The sequence below is a fragment of the Bombus pascuorum genome, chromosome 10, assembly GCF_905332965.1.
Source record: "Bombus pascuorum chromosome 10, iyBomPasc1.1, whole genome shotgun sequence".
NCBI lineage: Eukaryota > Metazoa > Arthropoda > Insecta > Hymenoptera > Apidae > Bombus > Bombus pascuorum.
In genome coordinates, this window is record NC_083497.1 from 8833406 (window position 1) to 8852156 (window position 18751).

At 45.7% G+C, this 18751-nt stretch overlaps 1 protein-coding gene across 17 annotated transcripts in view; it reads left to right on the forward strand.

Annotated features, from left to right (window-relative positions):
* The window catches only part of LOC132911245 (forkhead box protein P1-like), a 216469-nt gene that overhangs the window by 102743 nt on the left and 94975 nt on the right, over nucleotides 1–18751 (forward strand). For 15 of the 17 annotated variants that reach the window (XM_060967749.1, XM_060967736.1, XM_060967737.1 and 12 more), the window contains one exon: nucleotides 18495–18629. In XM_060967749.1, the coding sequence (XP_060823732.1) occupies nucleotides 18507–18629 (123 nt within the window). In that variant the 5' untranslated portion in view covers nucleotides 18495–18506. Of the gene's footprint in view, nucleotides 1–17191; nucleotides 17616–17667; nucleotides 17967–18494; nucleotides 18630–18751 lie in introns of those variants that run through there. The other 2 variants (XM_060967751.1, XM_060967752.1) reach the window with 2 other exon arrangements.

Genomic DNA, 18751 nt, shown 5'->3' on the forward strand with positions numbered 1-18751 from the left:
CTCTAGGAAGGCAGTGGCAGCTATTACGCCGGCTCCTAAGCTATTACGGCATCTGGGAAGCTCGTTGGTGCTGGTGCAAACGGGACGAACGCGGGGGTTCGAGGAAGTGGCACGAGAGGAGGAACACCAAGGGGTACAGGGCGGTTGGTGGGGGTTGGGGGTGGGCGTTGGGTTAGGCGAGGTGATGTATTGAGATCCCATTGTATCCACGGAATCCCCCTAAGATTGCCAAACGACGTCCTCCCCCGCCACTCTTCGCCTTCCATCTTCCGCCATCCACCTTTCCAGCCGCCCACATTCTGCCACCTCCTTCGCAACCCCGCGTCTCCAACCCCCTACCTCACGATTCTCGCATAATACGTCACCGGTGGAAAGGCAAGCCTTCGGTTTTACTTTTCGTTGAGACTCCCCCTCCCCCCCGGCCCTCCTCCTCAAAGCTTCGCTCTCTCCTCGTATATTTCTCTTCTCCATTTTTCCTTTTTATCCTCTGTCTCTTCTTCCATTTTAACCCACACCACCGGGTTGATTCTTTCACCCCGTTCTCCTTTTTCTCGAACGAGAACCTATGCAGATGCGCGTGCTGGAATATTCATGCCGCGACGGAAACAGAAAAAACAGCATCGTCGAAATCACCGTTTTCCACCTCACGATACCATCCCCTCGTCATCTTCCCACTCTGCTTCTCGCCTTCTCGAGTCGTTCCTGATCTCTCTTCCTCTTTTCCTCTTTCTTTTTTTTTGTTCTCCTCTCTTTTCGCTTGGCCCCTTCCCGTTCGCGGAGCGTCTTTAATAATACGACGTAGCGTAGCCGCAACCGCGTACAGTATCGATAGCTCGCATAATGTCGAGCCGTTCTCTCGGATATTGCGCTGAAGGGAATGCACGGTTCGTTCTCGGAACGTTCGTCGAGGAAACGGGCGAAAAGGAAAGCGAGGGAGGCAAGGCACACAAACCGAGCAGCGACAGATGCAGACCGGGAGGAATTCAAATTTTTGCGCTGAATGCCCGCCGGTTCAATAACAACCTTTATTATTTTAACGATCTACGCCGTTGCTCGTCGTCACCTTTGCCTCCGTATCGTACGTTTGCCTTCGATCCGACAAAGAGAATCCTCGGTTCCATGATAATTAGCCAACCCTTTTGTCTAATTATTTTCCCCTTCCACCCCCTGTATGAAACTGTGCTTACGACTATTGGATCAAATTTTTTGATTGCTTGGCTCGGTCGATCTCCTGTTTGGTATCAACGTGTTGGAATATTTTTAAAGTCAATATTCATTAAAGAAACGATGGTCAGGTAAAACAGCATTTGCCTCGTACGCTCGTGTATAGACCAAGTCCTTCGAAGAGAAAGAAATTGCGGACAGTAAATATCCGGAACGTGTTTGTAACGTTGGCGGATCAATAAAACGTTATATAGACCTCGCGTATAAAGACGGAAGCTAACATTATCCCAAGGCAGCTCGCAATTTCGTTAAAAATAACGCGTCGCTATCTATTACTAGCCGTGGAAGTCAACATACGACTGCTGTACCGTTATTCGAGCGATCTGCATAATACATATGTCCACCAGAAAGTGGTAGCAAAGCGGGGGAACGTTCGTCGCACGATAAACGCTTGCATTTTTGATGCTTTGAAAGCTATGAATCAAACCTGATGTCATCTATCTCGTACATTAACGACTTTATCGAAGAACACAAACTTCGGAAATTATTCAGAAATAATCCTCTGAAACTCTGTTCATTCCTCCGTTTAAAACTCCATCAGCCAAAACTGTTCGTAATTTGGATATATTTTCACATTCTTATAATAGATGATTATGGTATATATAGTGATATTTCTATTATCTAAATTAATAAAGAAAGCTTCGAGATCGTCAACGATACTAGTGTTTGTCACCTCAATACATTTACCTTTTTGACAGTGTAATAGAATGACGAGAAATTCAGAATGAGGAATTTAGAGAATAAATACTTTTTTATCGTCAACACGTCTTACATATCTGGTGTCATATATAAAGAATACGTACTGTCAACAGTTTATCGTTCAACTATTTATTAAGAGATAACGTGTTTACGTGTTAATAGGTATTACGTATGATAGCATAATACTAAGTCTAAGTCTCGTGTCGTATCGCGAGAAGATTATATGTGCAACAATCGTAATCGTGTGATTGTGACTGCTGATACTCGGTCAATTATGTACAAAGAGCATACGAAGTTAACAAAACCGTATAAAGTTTGCGTAGTTTTCGCAAGTAAAGAACTACGCGATTTCAAATTCTAATAAAAAAAGGTTCGTTTACTAAAATGAGATAAATGAAACTATAGACAGAATAAACGTCCCAGAATCGCGAAGAATCGATTTGGTTGTACTTAAGATTCACTTAACTTTTCACCACGCGTAAGGAAAAGACAGGGAAAAAATGACTCATAAATTTGTAAGCGAATCCACGATTATAACAACTCGGCTAGAGCGTTCTTGCCTTGCGAACAGGGGACGAGTACGCAGATTTTAATTGGCGATCCGCCAATCTCCGCCTCGATACACAACCTAGTACAAATATCGACGATGTCGGGACTGTAGCGGCGGTCAACGCAAATGCAATTTGCGTATCCTCCTCCCTTCTCTGCGCGACGGAGATAGCGGAAAAAGGGGACAGGAAGGGGTTACATGGTAGGAGGGGGATCGATATTTGGTAAATATTTGTGGCGAGTCGAAACAACAGTGCTCGAAAGGACGTATTCTATCTCTGTTTCTCTCTCTCTCTCTCTCTCTCTCTCTCTCATTCGTCCTCTCTGTACTCGTGAAGCGCAGGATGTTTGTTTCGCGATCCGAATACCATTCGAGGGTGCCTGGAAAATCGCGTGGGAGTGTTAGCGTCATCGAGAGCGTCATATACAAGCGTTCAAGCGGAATGTTGATCCCGACAGCGACCGATGCGTTGTTCACGCAGAAAAAAACGTACGTCATCGTTGCTATTTCCGCCGCGAGTGGCCGCGTCGCCTCGAGGCTCTCCAACTATCATCGATCGCGTTCCCCAAAGGTCCGTAACCTTCGACTTAAATTATTCCGATCGTGCAAAGGTTAGGGACAGACGGTAGATGTGGCGTATCTGCCTGTCTTTTCCCCGAGAACCATAAGGATTAATGGGTTTTATCGCGATATTCTTCGGATCTTGTTCAAAGTCGCGTTACGTACAGAACGATATCCGGTTGCGAGGAAGATGGAGATAGAAGTATAAAATGATCGGTTATATAATTGAACCGAACGATTGCATGTAAAGGTGCACGACAAGTGGAAAAGAAACATATGTCCGGATTGTTTATTCGCGTATCTCGTCCGGGTTTAAGCCGACCATGAGGCAGAAAAATAAATATCTATCGGCCATGTGTTTATTCGGTGTTGTCGGATATCGCTGTATACATAGCAACTTTATCGTTGTCGTTGAAACACTCGACCAGGTACGACCGTTTTATAATGGAAACGGGGAAATACCCCTGCTGGTTGGTCGAACTTATTTTTTCCGCCTACGCTGCGATATCTGCCAGACATCGTTAAAAAACAATTTTATTTTTATTACGAATAGAAATAATATTTCTATTGGTGGGAACGCGACGAAGGGCGAGGGATTAGTTTGACGGGGTGACGCGATTAAAACGAACAGAGCAAATGATTGCGTCCAATCAGTCTTTCTTAAAGACTTTCCTCGAGACAATCGTCCGAGAAACGGGCTACGGTGGTGGTGGAAAAGTTGGCAAGGAAAATGTCTAGCGGAAAATACGAAACCGTCAAGAAGGAAAAGGCAAATCCTCGGAAAGTTCTCGCGGAAGCGGCACGATAAAGCCGTCAATTTTCACCCTCAATACCGTTTGTCTCCGCGAAAGAAAGGAAAGCAAGCACGGCGGCCGTGAAAAGAGCGAAAGAGAGACACGAGCTACGAGGGCAAGAAGAGGCGATCCTGGAAGAAGGGGGTGAAGGCGGAACGAAAACGACGGAGACGGAAGAGCCCATCGGAAAGGAGGAGACATTTATTACGACTTTAACTGGACTTTGTGTTTATTCAGCGACTGTTGCTCTCACTTACAGCCGTTTCTTCTCCTTCTGTCCGTTGGAAGAGACGCACAACATCCAAAGACAGACAGTTGGTATACTACAACACGACTGGGAATGAAGGTCCATGGCTTCCGCTGCGAGAAATTCTTGGCACGTAGGGTGACCATCCGGATGGCGTGCTTCTTCTTCAACCCCTGTCACACGACTCTCTTCTCTGCCCCCTCGCGTCGAGAGAATCTTTCACTTTATCCACTGGTGGACACCGATCCGGCAAACTCTACCACCACCACCACCACCACCACCACCACCACCACCACTGATATTCCTGCTTCTCTTCCTCTTTCCGTCCCCTTCATCCCTCTGAATATCATTCCGCGAACGTCGACTTGCATCCCTTTTCAGTCTCGTCAGGAGAAACGACGTGTCCGCCTGACGAGACGTTTCGAATGTTTGCCACGTCTATCTCTCGCCTCGTCAGGCCGCGGTTCTTTGATTTATCTCGATCGAGAGAGGCCGCCCGAGGGACGTTGACTTCTTTGCGTATACGTCTCGCTATCGCCGCCAGCTGATCGTCGTTGAGACCATATTCGATGGAAGTTTTTCATTATTTCCAGCCACCGCGTACATTATCGACGGACAAATTTAATCGTAGAAATAATAGTGGAATGTTTGTGGAGTTTCGAATGAGTTTACCCGTCGCAGTTCTATATATATATATATATCATACCAGAAGACTTGTCTGATTCGATAGTGGCTGAAGAAATCAGAAGCGAACGGTAACGCGATAAACTCGGTGTTAGGTTGCACCTGCACGAATTGCATCACAAGCAGCTGACTCGTTGTTTTCGCGTGCCTTGTGTATTTAACGTTTCACCCGCGCGATATACATATACTTCTCTGTATTACTATTAAAACGATAGAGTAGGAAAGGGTCAGCTAAATCGATGATTCGATGGCAGAAAACGATCATGGTCACGCAGACCATCGGTGTACGATGTATACGTTCTTGAAAGTTGAGAGGAGAAGGTATAGGCCTCGGGAGTTAGGTATAAACCGACTGCCACTGAAGAGGAGGCAAAGTAAAGACAATCGCGCACAATTGGCACATGAAATTTAAAGAAGCAAGGACGAGGCGGCGCGGGTGGAAGGGCTGGTCGCTCACTCAATATACCCACGCTCCGATGTTCGAGCCCTTATTCTTTTCTCTTCCTTCCAGTTCGCTGGAAATTTACATTTCCTCCCTCCTTGCTGGAACTGTCTGTTTATCCCGCTTTCTTTTAAAGAGCCGCTGGTGGCTATACCCCAACCTTCTGAACCCGCCATGAACCCCCTCAAGTTCTAGCTCCTCAGACCCTCGGAATTTTATTCCCATCTCCTTCCCACTAACCTTTTTCCGCATGGTTTCTCTTTTTCCTTCGTTCTTTCATCGTCGAGCGACGGAGAATCGTCGATCTCTCGCAGTACCCGAACCCGCAGCACCTCATCTTCCGCTATACAGAGACAATCCTCCATTTACGGCGAGATTACGCTTCGTTGGCCGATAATCGAAAATATGCCATCGAATAACGCCCCGGAATTATTTGTAGCCTCTCCGCGCCACGTCTTCCTGACGCTGATGAAGAGACAATCGGCCACGAAAAGAGGGTCCATAGTTCTTCAAGGTCTTCTTCTTTCATTTTCACCAAAGAATTTACGATACGCGAATGCAAAGATGTTTAACTATGAAACTATCGAACGTGTATGACGTGACAGAACCTTGAGAATGTACCTCGACCTGTACCGTTTCCTCCTTTTTCTAATTCATCTACTCAAGGGTTCCTTCATCTTGCGAGTTCCCGAGCAGACGACGCAGCCAGCTCGGTTTATTAAAACATTCAATTTCGTATATTACGCATTCGTTACTCTTATCTGAGTGAACGGGCGAAGGGTGCGTCCTCCGGTGACGGGGAATCGCGGAATCCTCGAATCGGGACGTGTCATTTCGAAAACGTCGCTCAATAAACGAAAGAGGGATCAGCATTCGCGGCGGGACGTAATCCGTGGATCAGATGCCGAAATCAGCGGGTAATTGACGCAATTTCTTCTCCCTCCCCCGATACCCCCCCGAAGGATTTCTCTTAGTGCGAGCTCGAGAGAAAGAGACAAACGAAGAAAAGACGATGGAAATGGGGAACATTGGGGGGCGGAAAAAGAATGTGCTCGTGAGAAAAGGATAGACAAGACCACAATCTCTTTTTCTCGAGTTTCAGCGTGGCGTGAGCCTCCGGTAGGATTTTAGCGCAGATTCTAAAAGCCAGCCAAGTCTCGGTTGCGGAAGAAGCGAACCTTTAATAAAGAGCTTAAGCGAGCTAAATAGAAACATTTTTCCGTCGGCTTGACTCGGCTTGCTTCCCAAGTCTTGGCTCCGTTGCAATGAAATGAGTCGCGGCTGCTCGTGCATAAGTAATCCGCAGATGAAGGTATCCCAACCCCTATTCCGTCGCTCCCCCCCTCTTGCTCGAGCTTCCTCCTAGGAGAGCTACTGCGTCGACGTATATCGGCCCGGTGGATCTTTAAAAATCAACCGTGGATTATCTGTGACTGGTTCGTGCGAATATTCCTCTTAGAAGTGGGCTATTTATTATGTAAAAATAGGAGATAACAATGGTAGATAAATTATGGTATACATCGTCGATAATAAGTATTAGAATACGTACTCGTTACGCTCATTCGGAAACTGTAATAAATATTATCTCACTCGACAGGTATTTATATTGTGAAGCGCGTATGAAACGATTGAAATAATCGGTGATAAATTAACTAGGAAATAAAAACAGCGAATCAAATGTGTACTGACTTCTATTTGCACAAGTGAACTAATATTACCAACGAAATTTTACAAGCTACAATTTGTCGATAATAATATATATCGTTGCGTAATAACGACAAGTTTGAGAATAAGATGAATAAACTTTTTTACCAACTGCCAATTACCTGAGTGTCTTATTTGAAAAGGAATTCTAAAATTCTAAAGAAATCTATCTTTTTCGACTAGTTAATTTTTTCATTTCTTATCCTGATATTGTTCATTGATAAATTATAACGCGTAGGTGTTCTAATATCCGTGACTGGTGATATACATGACGAAACAACATCAGTACCAACTTTTATTAAATACCGAAAGAAAGTCACGGTACATACTTATTATTCCTATCTGGACAAACAAAATCTGTTCAACTTTGAAATTTTCTATTCCACTCCGCAAAATGTGTTTAACTTCTAAATTCTCAATTCTCCGAGAGACAAGAGCGTGGAAAGAATCTTTAACCATCAATCTGAATATTTCTTAACTCATTTTCCCAAGGTGACGTCTTGTAGAACGGAATCCATGTGTCGGTGGTCTTTTGATGGCACGAGCGGAGGGCGAAGGTCGTTTATGGTGCAAACCACTCGATGGGGGGAAGGATTCGGTAATTATTCGCCATAGGCTTGAAAAATTGCCACCTAATCCCGAAATCGATAGTCCTGCCAGAGAACGCGCGAGTGTAAGGAACCCTCTCCACCCTTCCCTACCCTCTCGTACGTATCAGGTTTTTTTTCCTCTAGCCGTTGGAAAAAAAGGGGGTGAAAGTCTGCGTGGGGGTTAGCCTCTTTTTCCTCGCGGAGACCGCCCCTCGCGAGACTGTCGTCGTATCATGAAAATAATGTATCGATATCGTAATAAGGGAATGATTGGATACATCGACGCTGATATATTCATCCGCAACCCCTAAACTCACCCCTTCAGCTAGGATGAACCACAGAACGACGCCAGCGTCTTGCGTTCACGTCGACTATTATTCATACAACGTATGGGGCTTTACGAGGTGTCTGGGTTATATCTTTGGGACGGTAAAGCGCCATTTTTTGGATGAGGCATTGCGGGTATAACGAAAGATGGAGAAGCTTCTCTGCAAGCCGGCTACTGAGAGATTTCTCTCCTAGAAGACCGTCAGCCTAAAGATATTTTTCCACTTCCTTCAAAAATATTTCCTGTTACGTGGAATAAAATCCTTTCAGGCAAAGAAATAACGAAACTAAAATAAAAATTAAAAATATGAAATCCTATTTATTCTCGACTAAGCGTTAGAATATTTTTCTATCTTTTCCAAAGCCACTTTCCACCTGCATAGAGCAAAAAATTCCTTCAAGCTAGTAAATAGCGATGTTAAACAGTGAATAAAAATTTAAAGTTACAGCTATCGTTGACGTCTCGATAAAAATCTTCTCATAGCGCCACGGACGCATACATTTGTTCGATCGCTTCACACCGATTCGCTTCCAACCGCCCGATACATTATGAACGAAGATCTTCGCGCAGCACGTCGTCTAGGAACCTACAAATCAGAAATTCGTATCAACGAAACTCGTCTGGGGTGGCTTTTCCCACGGACTCTTCCCTGACATTGCACCCTTAACGTTCGCCGCTCGCTGTCCCGGCCTTTACAACACCCAAGCTTTTCCAGCACGTTGTGCACGCGCCCTGGAACGCCGGATTAAACGGAGAACGAACGATCCGCCCCGGTAATCGGCTCGTCTCGCGACCTCGCGGCCGATGTATAATTTATAAAACGGCATTAAATTGTCTAAATGTCGCGGCTCGGTTTCTAGCTCGCGACGCTTCGCTGCTCTACTCGACGAGGGTTATATACCTATATACGAATCTTTAGTAAATGTATGGGGCAAGGTGGTTCCCAAACGGCGGTGGTTGACTGCCAAGAGAAGAACATATTAGCTCGACTTAAGGCGCGGTATAATGATCTCGAGGCGAAACCGTCTTATTCTGAGCTCGATAGCTCGTGCAGCGAGTGGTGGACGGGGGTGGGAGGGGGTGGCTTTCGTGAGGGCTGTGGGCACTCAGGCGAAAATAAGTGCGAGTTTCAGCCACCGCTGATTGCGAACCGTGACTCTTCTTCGCGATGCTCGAGCGCAGTATAAAGTAATGTCTTGGTAAGAAGAGGTAGAGAGAAGGGTGCACCGGAGGGTGGGTGACGGAAGCGAGGCGAGCTGGGCCTCGAGGTTCGAGGGTAAGCTTTAAAATCGGCGTCAAACGCGAGGCCACCCTCGGCCGCAAATTTTTATTCATTGACACTACACGGCTGAGCACCCTCCAACCACGAAGACTAAAAGACGGAGGCGGCTCGAGTGCTTCGGTTTTTCTTCGGTCTCGTTGCGCGATATTGGGGTTCCCTCGAGATTCTCCTCCTTATGGTAGTATTATTCGCATTATATACTGCTCTTATTTCGCTGACGTTAAGTGGATACGCGGGTAATGGATACTTATTGTTTTTATCATCTAAATATCGGGGATGGTTATTCGTCTAATTTTTGCATAAAGGAGGCATGAAGAGTTGTGTATATAGAATTGTGTGTGTGTGTGTGTGTATATATATATAGTGATGTTTGGTTGAATAGCCGAAAATTGAGGGCAAGGGATGAAAGTTGCAAGGAAGAAGGAAACTCTGAAACTTCATAAATCACCATGGGGACGTACAGAAGCTGAAAGTGGCCACGCATGGATCGCAAATGTGCGAACGCGCCTCTGCTTCCGAAGGGAGATACTCACGGGCCAAGCTCTTATTTACTCTAAAAGGTAAAAGGGAAAAACCGAGCAGCGCAGCGGTCTGTCCATCCATAGCTCGATGGCCACTCACGAAGCCTGACCGTTCTCACAGTAAATATATCGAAGTGAATTGCAACTTCGTCCCTAATCCAACCCGAAAACCCGGTTGCTCGAGGCTTGATCCATGGCGCCACACTAAATTCACTCAAAATTTATAGCGCTCCTTCCGTTTGCCTCTACTTCTAAGATTTACATCTTCTCTGTCATCTCTGCAGTAGCAATCATTGAAAAGTGACAGCTGCTCGCTATCCAATGAAAATATATTCGTCTTTTCTTATTTTTGAATCAAGTTGTACGTGAAACGTAAGATGAAAATATCACGCGAATATCAGTACGATGATCTAGATACCAAGAACGAATATCGTAGATGATGAAGCGATCGCTAGTCGACTCAAGTACATTCATCATGCTCGCTATTTTCAATAGATCACGTGGCAGCATTCTTAGTACGTTTCTTTCATGGAAATTTACCATTTATCCAATCGAAAATTTCGCTTTGACCGAGTGAACCGGGGCCTGTGGTTCCTTTGCGAATGACACGTTTAACGAATGTATAATTAATCCTGCTGCGTTAAAATGATAATGACAGAGCTTTAGCGTTGGCATCGTGGCCCGGTAAAAAGGAAACAATCGTAAAATATCCACATATATGCGTGTAAAGCCTAGTAAACCTTTTAAGCTTAACTGCAAAGCGTCCAAAGTTACCTTTTAACGGGTGATTAGCAAAACCGAGCTGACCTTTTCAGCGGCCAATTACAAGAGATTCCGGCATAATCCTATTAACTACATTAGCTCATTATTGCATAACTGTATCTCAGGGTACTGTCCGCTTAGATCTCCTCTTGTAGGATTTCTACGAATGTCTATTTCAAAGCACCCTCTCACACCCTGTTATCGTCCACTTCGTACCAGTAGTTTTCCTGGTCGTTGCTCGAGAAACGATACCGATAGTCATCCAAATCGAATCACCTGCTCACTGTTACAATTTCACCAATGTAGCTTCCAGTCTGCGAAAATCTTCGAGGAAATAGAAATACGAGTACGTCTCTTTGGAAGCAACCCTCTAACACTCTTACCAGTCGAGGTATTTGCTACTGGTCTCTCCACGAAGGCTTATCCGAACAGACAGAGATTTTATTTAGATCCCAAGCTATAAATGCGAAACGTTTCGAGCGGTTGGTCGGCCAATCAAACGGAGGGGTGAGCCTGAAGGGTGTTAGGACTACTACCCGATGTCCACACCTCTGTTGTCAGCTAATGTCCGGCCATTGTAAGGGGTCGCTCGTAAGCGTAGCGATTCTTCGCCTTTAGGAAGGTGTTGCCACGGAGCGTGGCGCGGAAGAAGAGGGTGGAAAGGAAAAAAAGGGAGGTGGAAACGACGAACGAAGTCAGAAGCTAGCTCGTATTAGTGAGAAGTTTTCACGGATTCCAGTGGCCAGCACCCCGCGCCCTTCTAGATGTTGGACTGGTCGACACCCTTGGCGGCTATCGGCTGACGGCAATCCGGCTAAATCTCTTCCACCATAAACGGCTAAACAAAGAGGTCCATTCTTCAGGAGGAGCAACCCCCTCTGGTTACACTGCCGTCCGGGAGACCCGACCGACCTGCCCACTACCCTTATCGGCCTCTGTCCACCACTTACGACCATCCATCTGGATCGCTTCTTTCCCGAAAGCTGAAAGCTCCGACGAATGTGATAGTACCACCCATGCCATTGTTCCGCAGGATTTTTCCGCGATACAGCCAGTCTGTTTGCTGCAGCGAAAAATCGAATCGTCACCCCTATGGTGTTACGGCAGAAAGTGACGGATGAAGTTGATTCGATTGAGTTCGCTACTATTATTCTTCGTTGCGTTTCGGGGTTTCGATCGAGTAAACGTAGAACTTGGAATTTTTCCAAATTCTACGCACAAGTTTTTACTATTCGTTGCTTAAAGGATAAGAAGAATGCACACGATCACACGATGTTATGTGATTTTATTCGTAGATGTGTAACTTTCAATTAATACCCGGGTTTATTGAAAATAACCAATCGAGCTCGCGTTCCACTCAAATACCTTTTCCTAAGTGACAAACTGTACCGTTGGACTTCGTTGATTTAATTTTTAACAAGGTTAGACTGACTCCCTGTTGGTGCTGATGGAAGTAGCGAGGGGATGGTTCGCGACCTTCCTATTTCGTGCAAGTATCATCGAAGGAAGGCCAGACCGAGAGAATGGAAGGTTAAGATCGTCCCTTTCGGTCCATAATAAAAGAAGGCAGATTAATGCCTTCGGTCTTGAATCCAATCAACATTATTCCGACAATAGTCCGCCAGCCAATACCCGTTCTACTTTGCTGGAGGCTGATATTATCAACAGCCCGCTTACCATCCCCCTCCGCCCTGTTCCGCACGACAGTCATCCCCTAACGTCTTCTTCTACCCTCGCGCCGCTTCTCGCTGCTTTCACACCCCTAGACACCTCGCTCGTTCTTAATTCCACGGCCGGATGATAAGTATGCTAACAAGAGAACCACCGGCACGGATACAGGAGGGGGTGGTACGGTCGACTGGTAGCTTAAAGCCAAATTAACGCCACGCACACATAAACGCCGTAGACTTCTTCGTCAATGTTAACGTCTACCAGAGGCCATTAGCCGATCGAACGCGTCGAAAGCACGGATCGACGTTGGCTAAGGTCGAACGCTTCTCTCTTCGAATCTTCTTCGTATCCTTAATCGCCACCGCGATAAATCAGCAGGAGGAAAAAGCGACGCTGGTCGTTGCTCGAAGCTTCGCTACCTGATACGTCTCGAGTAGCCTCCTTAGGGGTGATTTTTTCGAGGCGGAGCTTAGATGTCGCCGATAGCGAGCGAGTTTACATCAGCGAGTACTTAAATAGGTACAGAATAGGGTGGCCGGTTCTCCTTTTCCAGTTGATTCTTATCTTTGGATTCAATAAAATCGAAGGAATCGAGGAAGAAAGTAATATCCTCCGATGATGGTGGAACAAACAGATATTTCAAGAATCGCCGAAGCTATTTCAGGAAGTATTATTTCCATTCCCTTGGCAGGATCACACAGTGTCGCCTGGCCTTGGTTGTAAACCAAAAGATTTCTTTAACAAATACGTCCATGAAAAACTAATATCCATAGTTCTCGATGCGATCGTCGCGAAGAGAAACGACGAAAGGAGACACACGCCGGACACAACGGGTGGGGTGGAGCGTTTCGGGAACCTATAAAGGCGTGTTTTACGAGGGCAGATAATACGATGAAAGATGCGAACTGCGGCCAGTCATGCCTAAAGAGTGTGTGTAACCGGACCATCCGCCCTCCTTCTTTCACCGTTACGTCTAACCCCCGCGGTTTCGCGGCCTTTCATCGGAAGGGTCGAGGAAGGGCAGAAACTGGCCTTGCTCCTACGCCCATAATATATCAATTTCGTATTCTAATGTCCAGCCGGTTAATTCAAAAACCGTCGACGCTGCGGAAACCTAAGCGGTCGTGGCTTGCTCACACTTCCTACAGAGGGTGGATCATCCTTCGTTCTCGGTCCCTTTCCATCCTATGCGTTTTCGAAGAAGCAAAGGGTAGCTGGGAATAGTTGTACGATTCTCGTTTGCAGCCTCGTTGTCACGTATGTTGATACGCGCCAGCCTCGCAATCGCTCGTTCGCTCGCTCGCTCATGTCGCACATAATTGAGGGAGCGGCTGTTTGCGGTCCCGCGGGGATGCTCTCACCCCCGATTACCCAATGACGTAGTATCTGCGAAGGATTTCGGGAAGTCGTCGCGAAATTGCGCGACGAAACATAAAGAGATCGGTCAGAGGAGGAAATTCTATATTTTAGGGGTTGTTTGCTGCTGGTTGGCTATACGAAGAGTATTTCGATCCATTGATCTGATCTGTGGGTGCTGGTAGGATGATAGTAAATTATTTGCTTATAAGGGATTAATTAATTATTAAGAAATGCCTCTGATAAATATATTCTTCCTCTTTAATCTTTCGCCTTACATTTCGTCTACTTGATACTTGCGTTTGACACTATAGTGTCGATATTAGTATGAAACATCGATCACGTTTTTTCTTCTTAGCCAGGTATATTAATTATACATTGTTATTAATGTCAATTATATAATCGTTTATCAATAAGCGGCAACATTTCGTTCGCAATTTCTTTGATCAATTTATATTATCAATATATATTAAAATAAAGTCTGAATTAATCTGAAAGAATTACACATATGTAGCGAACGTGTTAAATATTGAAACATTTACAGATTACCGATATAAAATATTGAAGTTAAAGTTAGAATTATGTGACAACGTTATGAGACAAGGATTTAGTCCTGCATGGCGGAAGGTTTCGCGAATCACCGCGATGGTTTCGACATTAGGAAAAAAAGCGATGAGTAATCTGTAGTAAAATCAGTCCACGGACTCGAGTGACATAAACTGCGTCGTAGATGGCCGCTTTATAGTCTCGTAATTCTCATCGTAACCGCGGCGGAACGATGCCGCCGCGTTGTCCCTCTGGACGATCCTCCTGGACGACAGACGGAGAAAGAGATGCCTGCCAGGATGGCCAGGCGCAACCCCGGGGTTCGGAGAGGTTGAGGGATGAGAAAAAGGACGAAAGAGTCCTTGGAGTGGCGCGAACTATTAAAAAGCGCGCGTCCGCTCAAATTCTCGCCGGTAGTAAATTACCCGAAAAAAGAAATAACCGTTGAATTCGACCACTCTCCGCCTCTGTCACCATGCCGCTTGGTTTTTAACCCCCTCCCAGTCAGCTCCTCCTCCTTTTCTAAAGGCCTCGTTTCCTTCTCCCCTCGCGGAGTTCCCAAATCCCCCCTTTTGGCCGGTCCAAGTGTGGCTCGCTCGAGAGATCGTCGGTCTCTCTTTCCTAGGGTAAAAACCCTCTCGACGAGGAGCGCGCCGCGGTCTCAGATAAAAAATTAGCCGGAGTTGCAAACGTTTCCACCTTAAATCATATATTTATCGCGACATTAATTCAACCCTTTTAGGTACCCTTTTTTCCTGGCGGCCACTCCGCACCCGAGACCGAACCGCCTCCGCCTCGTCTCCAACCAACCCCCTACCCCTTACGTTCCCTCCTATCAAGCTCCTCTCTTTTTCCACATCCTGTCCTCGCTCCACCTCCTTCTTGCACCTCGAACTCCTGCGACGAACGATGTCCCGTTAGTCCTCTCCCGCTAATTTCTCAGATTCGAGTATTTTTATGTACCGTCGTGCGAACCTGACGGGGGTAAATCCTCTCGTTTATTATTTAGAAGGGTAGTATGAACACTCAACGGTGTATATATGCGTGTAGGAAGGGTGGTCAGGACCTGTGCGCACACAGACGAAGGCGTTTACCTTGTCCTTCTCTCCTTTTTGATGGGGATATACGATCTCGTTATCTCTTCTTACTTCGACTCTCGACGATTATCCTTCTTTACGGTCGGTTTGCTGGATCGTACACCCTTGCGCACCCCTCTTTTGGATACTCGTACGCGTTCTCGTGAACGGTGTGTCGAGATCCATTCTTAAACCCGTGCTACCGTCTGGGACATTGCCTTCGATTTTTAACCCCTTCGTCCTTTGGGTTAGATTACACACCCTTTGTCTGGTTAATTGTTCAAAGGTTCGTCTCCCTTATCGTTGACGAATTATATACCCCCGGCGTGTGACTTTTTGATCTTTCTACGCAGAATGATAAAAATTAAAGAAGAGTTCGAAAATTGTAGAATCATTTCACGTCGCATATATAGTATTATCATAGCCATGCTGGAGCAACGTGACGTAACTAAAAACCATCGGATCCACGAGAACGCATTACTCACAATGAAATAGGAAACGAGACGTATGTACCTTAGAACCCCAGCGCAACGGTTGTTTACTTAATAAATACATATTTAGTATACGCCACGTACACAAGCTCCGCAAGGCCGGCTGCGCCTATTTTTGCCCTAAGTTTTGTTATCATAGGACCAGGCAATGGGTCACGGTACCCCTCGCCGAATCATCATTGGGATACGGAATACTCCTAGCTGTTCGACAATGGGAACGGCTAAACCCAAGGATTTGCCTCGTATAACTTCGATAGGACTACAGTATCGTACATTGAATAATATAAATCCACTGGAGCAATTTCTCTTCGTCATTTCTTTTTGCTGCGTGTATGATACAAGGAACGAGGTTTGGAAAGGATAGTCGTACAAATTTAAAATACTTTGGCCATTTATCTTTTCTTTATTTTTCTTCGTTACATTGTATCGACGAGAAGATGTGACAAGAACGGAATAATTCTTCACGTATCAGCAGAAAATTTTGAAAGCATTGCTGTACACGGTACCAATTGTAGTACTGGAAATACGAGTGAAAGGAATATTTAAGGACATGCCGTTTCGAGGAATATTTCGTCCCCCATTTCCGGTTCGCCTATACAAACTTGAGCCGGTGGTTCAGGTTGCGTCAGACAACACGTGTACACACATATTTACGAAGCAACAGTGTGTGCAACCACCTCCTCGCCTCCATGTATATCCACGGCCAGTCAACTAAAGAACGGAATATTCATAATTTATTAGTAAGTCGGTGTATCGAACCGTTTGAGTGTTCCTGACAGTCGCAGCCGACTTATCTCCGGTTATCTCGAGAAATACTAACTCGTTAGATCCAGGGTGCTAACGATTCATTTTCTAACGTGTATTTAACTTCCTCTTACATAATTCTCTATATATACAGGAAGTCAGATATATTCGATATCTTGAAAATCCAAGAACATCGGTTCTTGCTTCAAATTTCATTATTCATCGATTTCAGTTATTAATTCCTCGATATTTTTACATCAATTGCAACCCTAAAACTTAGTTTACAAGATTAGCTTGGAAGAGCAGTATATTTCCGATTTTCATTGGTGCAGTACAATTATTCGATCAGACGTGCAAGAAAACTTCGTGAATCTTCAAAACACCCTCCAGTAGAAAAATCTAAGAGGCTATAGTTGTCCGTTTGTCGGAGCGAAGAGTCGGCTAGTCCCTCGGTTGTCACGAAGTTAGGCGTCGCGAACAGCCGCTTGCCAAACAACCGTGCGACGATGTGTAATGTTCGAGCAGAGACGAGCATATGGGACGAGAAGAACAGAAGGCAAAGAGAGAGAAAGAGAGAGTGAGAGGGCAGAGGCACAGGCCAAGCTAAGCCGAGGCAGCCAGTCAGCCACACAGAGCCACGGTATACAACGTGCCTCGTATATGATGTACTGGTTTGCCTGGCGGCGGTGGGGTCAGGGACGTGACGAAGGGTGGGTGTTACGGTGGAGCGAGAGGGGCAAAGTCTTCAGACACGACTCTGGGGTAGGGGAGGAGGACAGAGAGGCCGCGATAAGTGGGGAAGGGGAGATGCCGACAGAGAAGGTAGGGCACACAAGAGTAGAAGACGGCGGAGCAGGGCGGGGAGAGAAGGGAGAGCTGAAAGCAGGCCTGTTGGTTGGTTTCAACTATATTTGTTTATATTTACACAATAAGCAACAGCCTCGCTGGTTGGGCTGCTTGGTATGCCTGTGCCGCTTTTAGTGTTTAGTCCTCGCTACTCGGTCGCCGCGTGAACGTTGCTTTTCGTCTTCTTTACGGCGTCGTCGCCCGTTTTGTCCTCTCTCCTCACCATTCCTCCTCTATATAGTTTTCGTCTCCTTTTACGCGCGCTCGTCCCAACCGTTTCTTCTTTGTCCTCCTCGTTTCATTCGTCTCCTCTCTTTCTTTTCCCCATAGCCCGCGCACACGAGTTTTGACGGCTCCTTCGTGTCCACGTGCGTGTTGCCAACGACATTTTCCAAGTGCGTTCTCACCCCATGTGTGCGCGAGCCTCGTAGACGATGCAGTCGTTTCGTTTTTAGGTTAAACGAACGAACGAGGAATTCTCGGATCGTAAATTAGTGGTGCGTATATTCGTTTAGTGAAAGAACGCGATCGACGATTCGCGTGATAGTTGTGCGCCAGCTGGAGGATCAGCGTACTTCCGGTATGGTGATTATTCGCCGTTGAAGACGCTGTGTAACTTATTTCTCCTCGCGAGTGGTGTTTTTGTGTGATCCGCTATTTACGTTCGCTTTTCTACGCCGTTGTTTTTATTTTTTTTCTTCGTGTCGCGGAAAGTGTTATTCGTTGCGAAACCATTCGAAGAAACACGTCCTTCTCTCACTGTGAGACACTTCAAATGTATTACGCTTCCATGAATTCTAAACTGGCTATTGGATGACTGAAATTAGGAACTACGAACTTTTCTTAAAGTAAGCGAACTTTTGCGAGTCGAATAATATTGTTTGTCAAGGTACAGGAAAAAATAGGAGTGTTACATTATCGTATAGGTTAATTCCTCGCGTGAGAATGCAAACGATAGAATATATTATTAGCGATTCGTTTGTATATGTGTACGTGTGTTACGCGAGCTAAACATTGTTGCCTTTGCCTCGAGTGTATGGAATCACATGCGTCAGACGTGATCTAAAATTGTTCCTACGTCGAGGGCAATATCGTATAACTAAAGCATATTTCAAAACCTTCGTAAAGCCGGCTATCCTTTTCTTTCTTCTTTTACCGTGGTCCGTGGTTACCGGAAACCCAAACTTTCGTGCTTCGCGAGTGGGAAACATCTCTCGAACGATAGCAACGAAACGTTGTTGACCGATCGAGAAATTTCGCGGTATGACGTAATATAAGATACCAGTATATACGCGAAAGCGGCGAGTTCAACGATGAAGTTCAGTGCACCAAAGAAGCCAGCAGTCCGATTGACGTAACGATGATCGTGATTTCAGGACGATGGCATAATGGATCATGACACAGACGGAGACGGCGCGATCAACTTGTCAACGTCACAGCGACCCTCCGCCGCCACCACCCCTAACGGTGACACCCCCTCATACGGGCAAGATCAACAAGACAACGACCAGGTAAGGAATTAATCTCTGGAAATTTGCTTTCGATAAGATAACCGCGACGTTTTCTTTTCTTCTCTACGATTCTTCTCTTCTTCCCCTCACACTATCTTCTGTGAAAGCTCACTTTTATACAA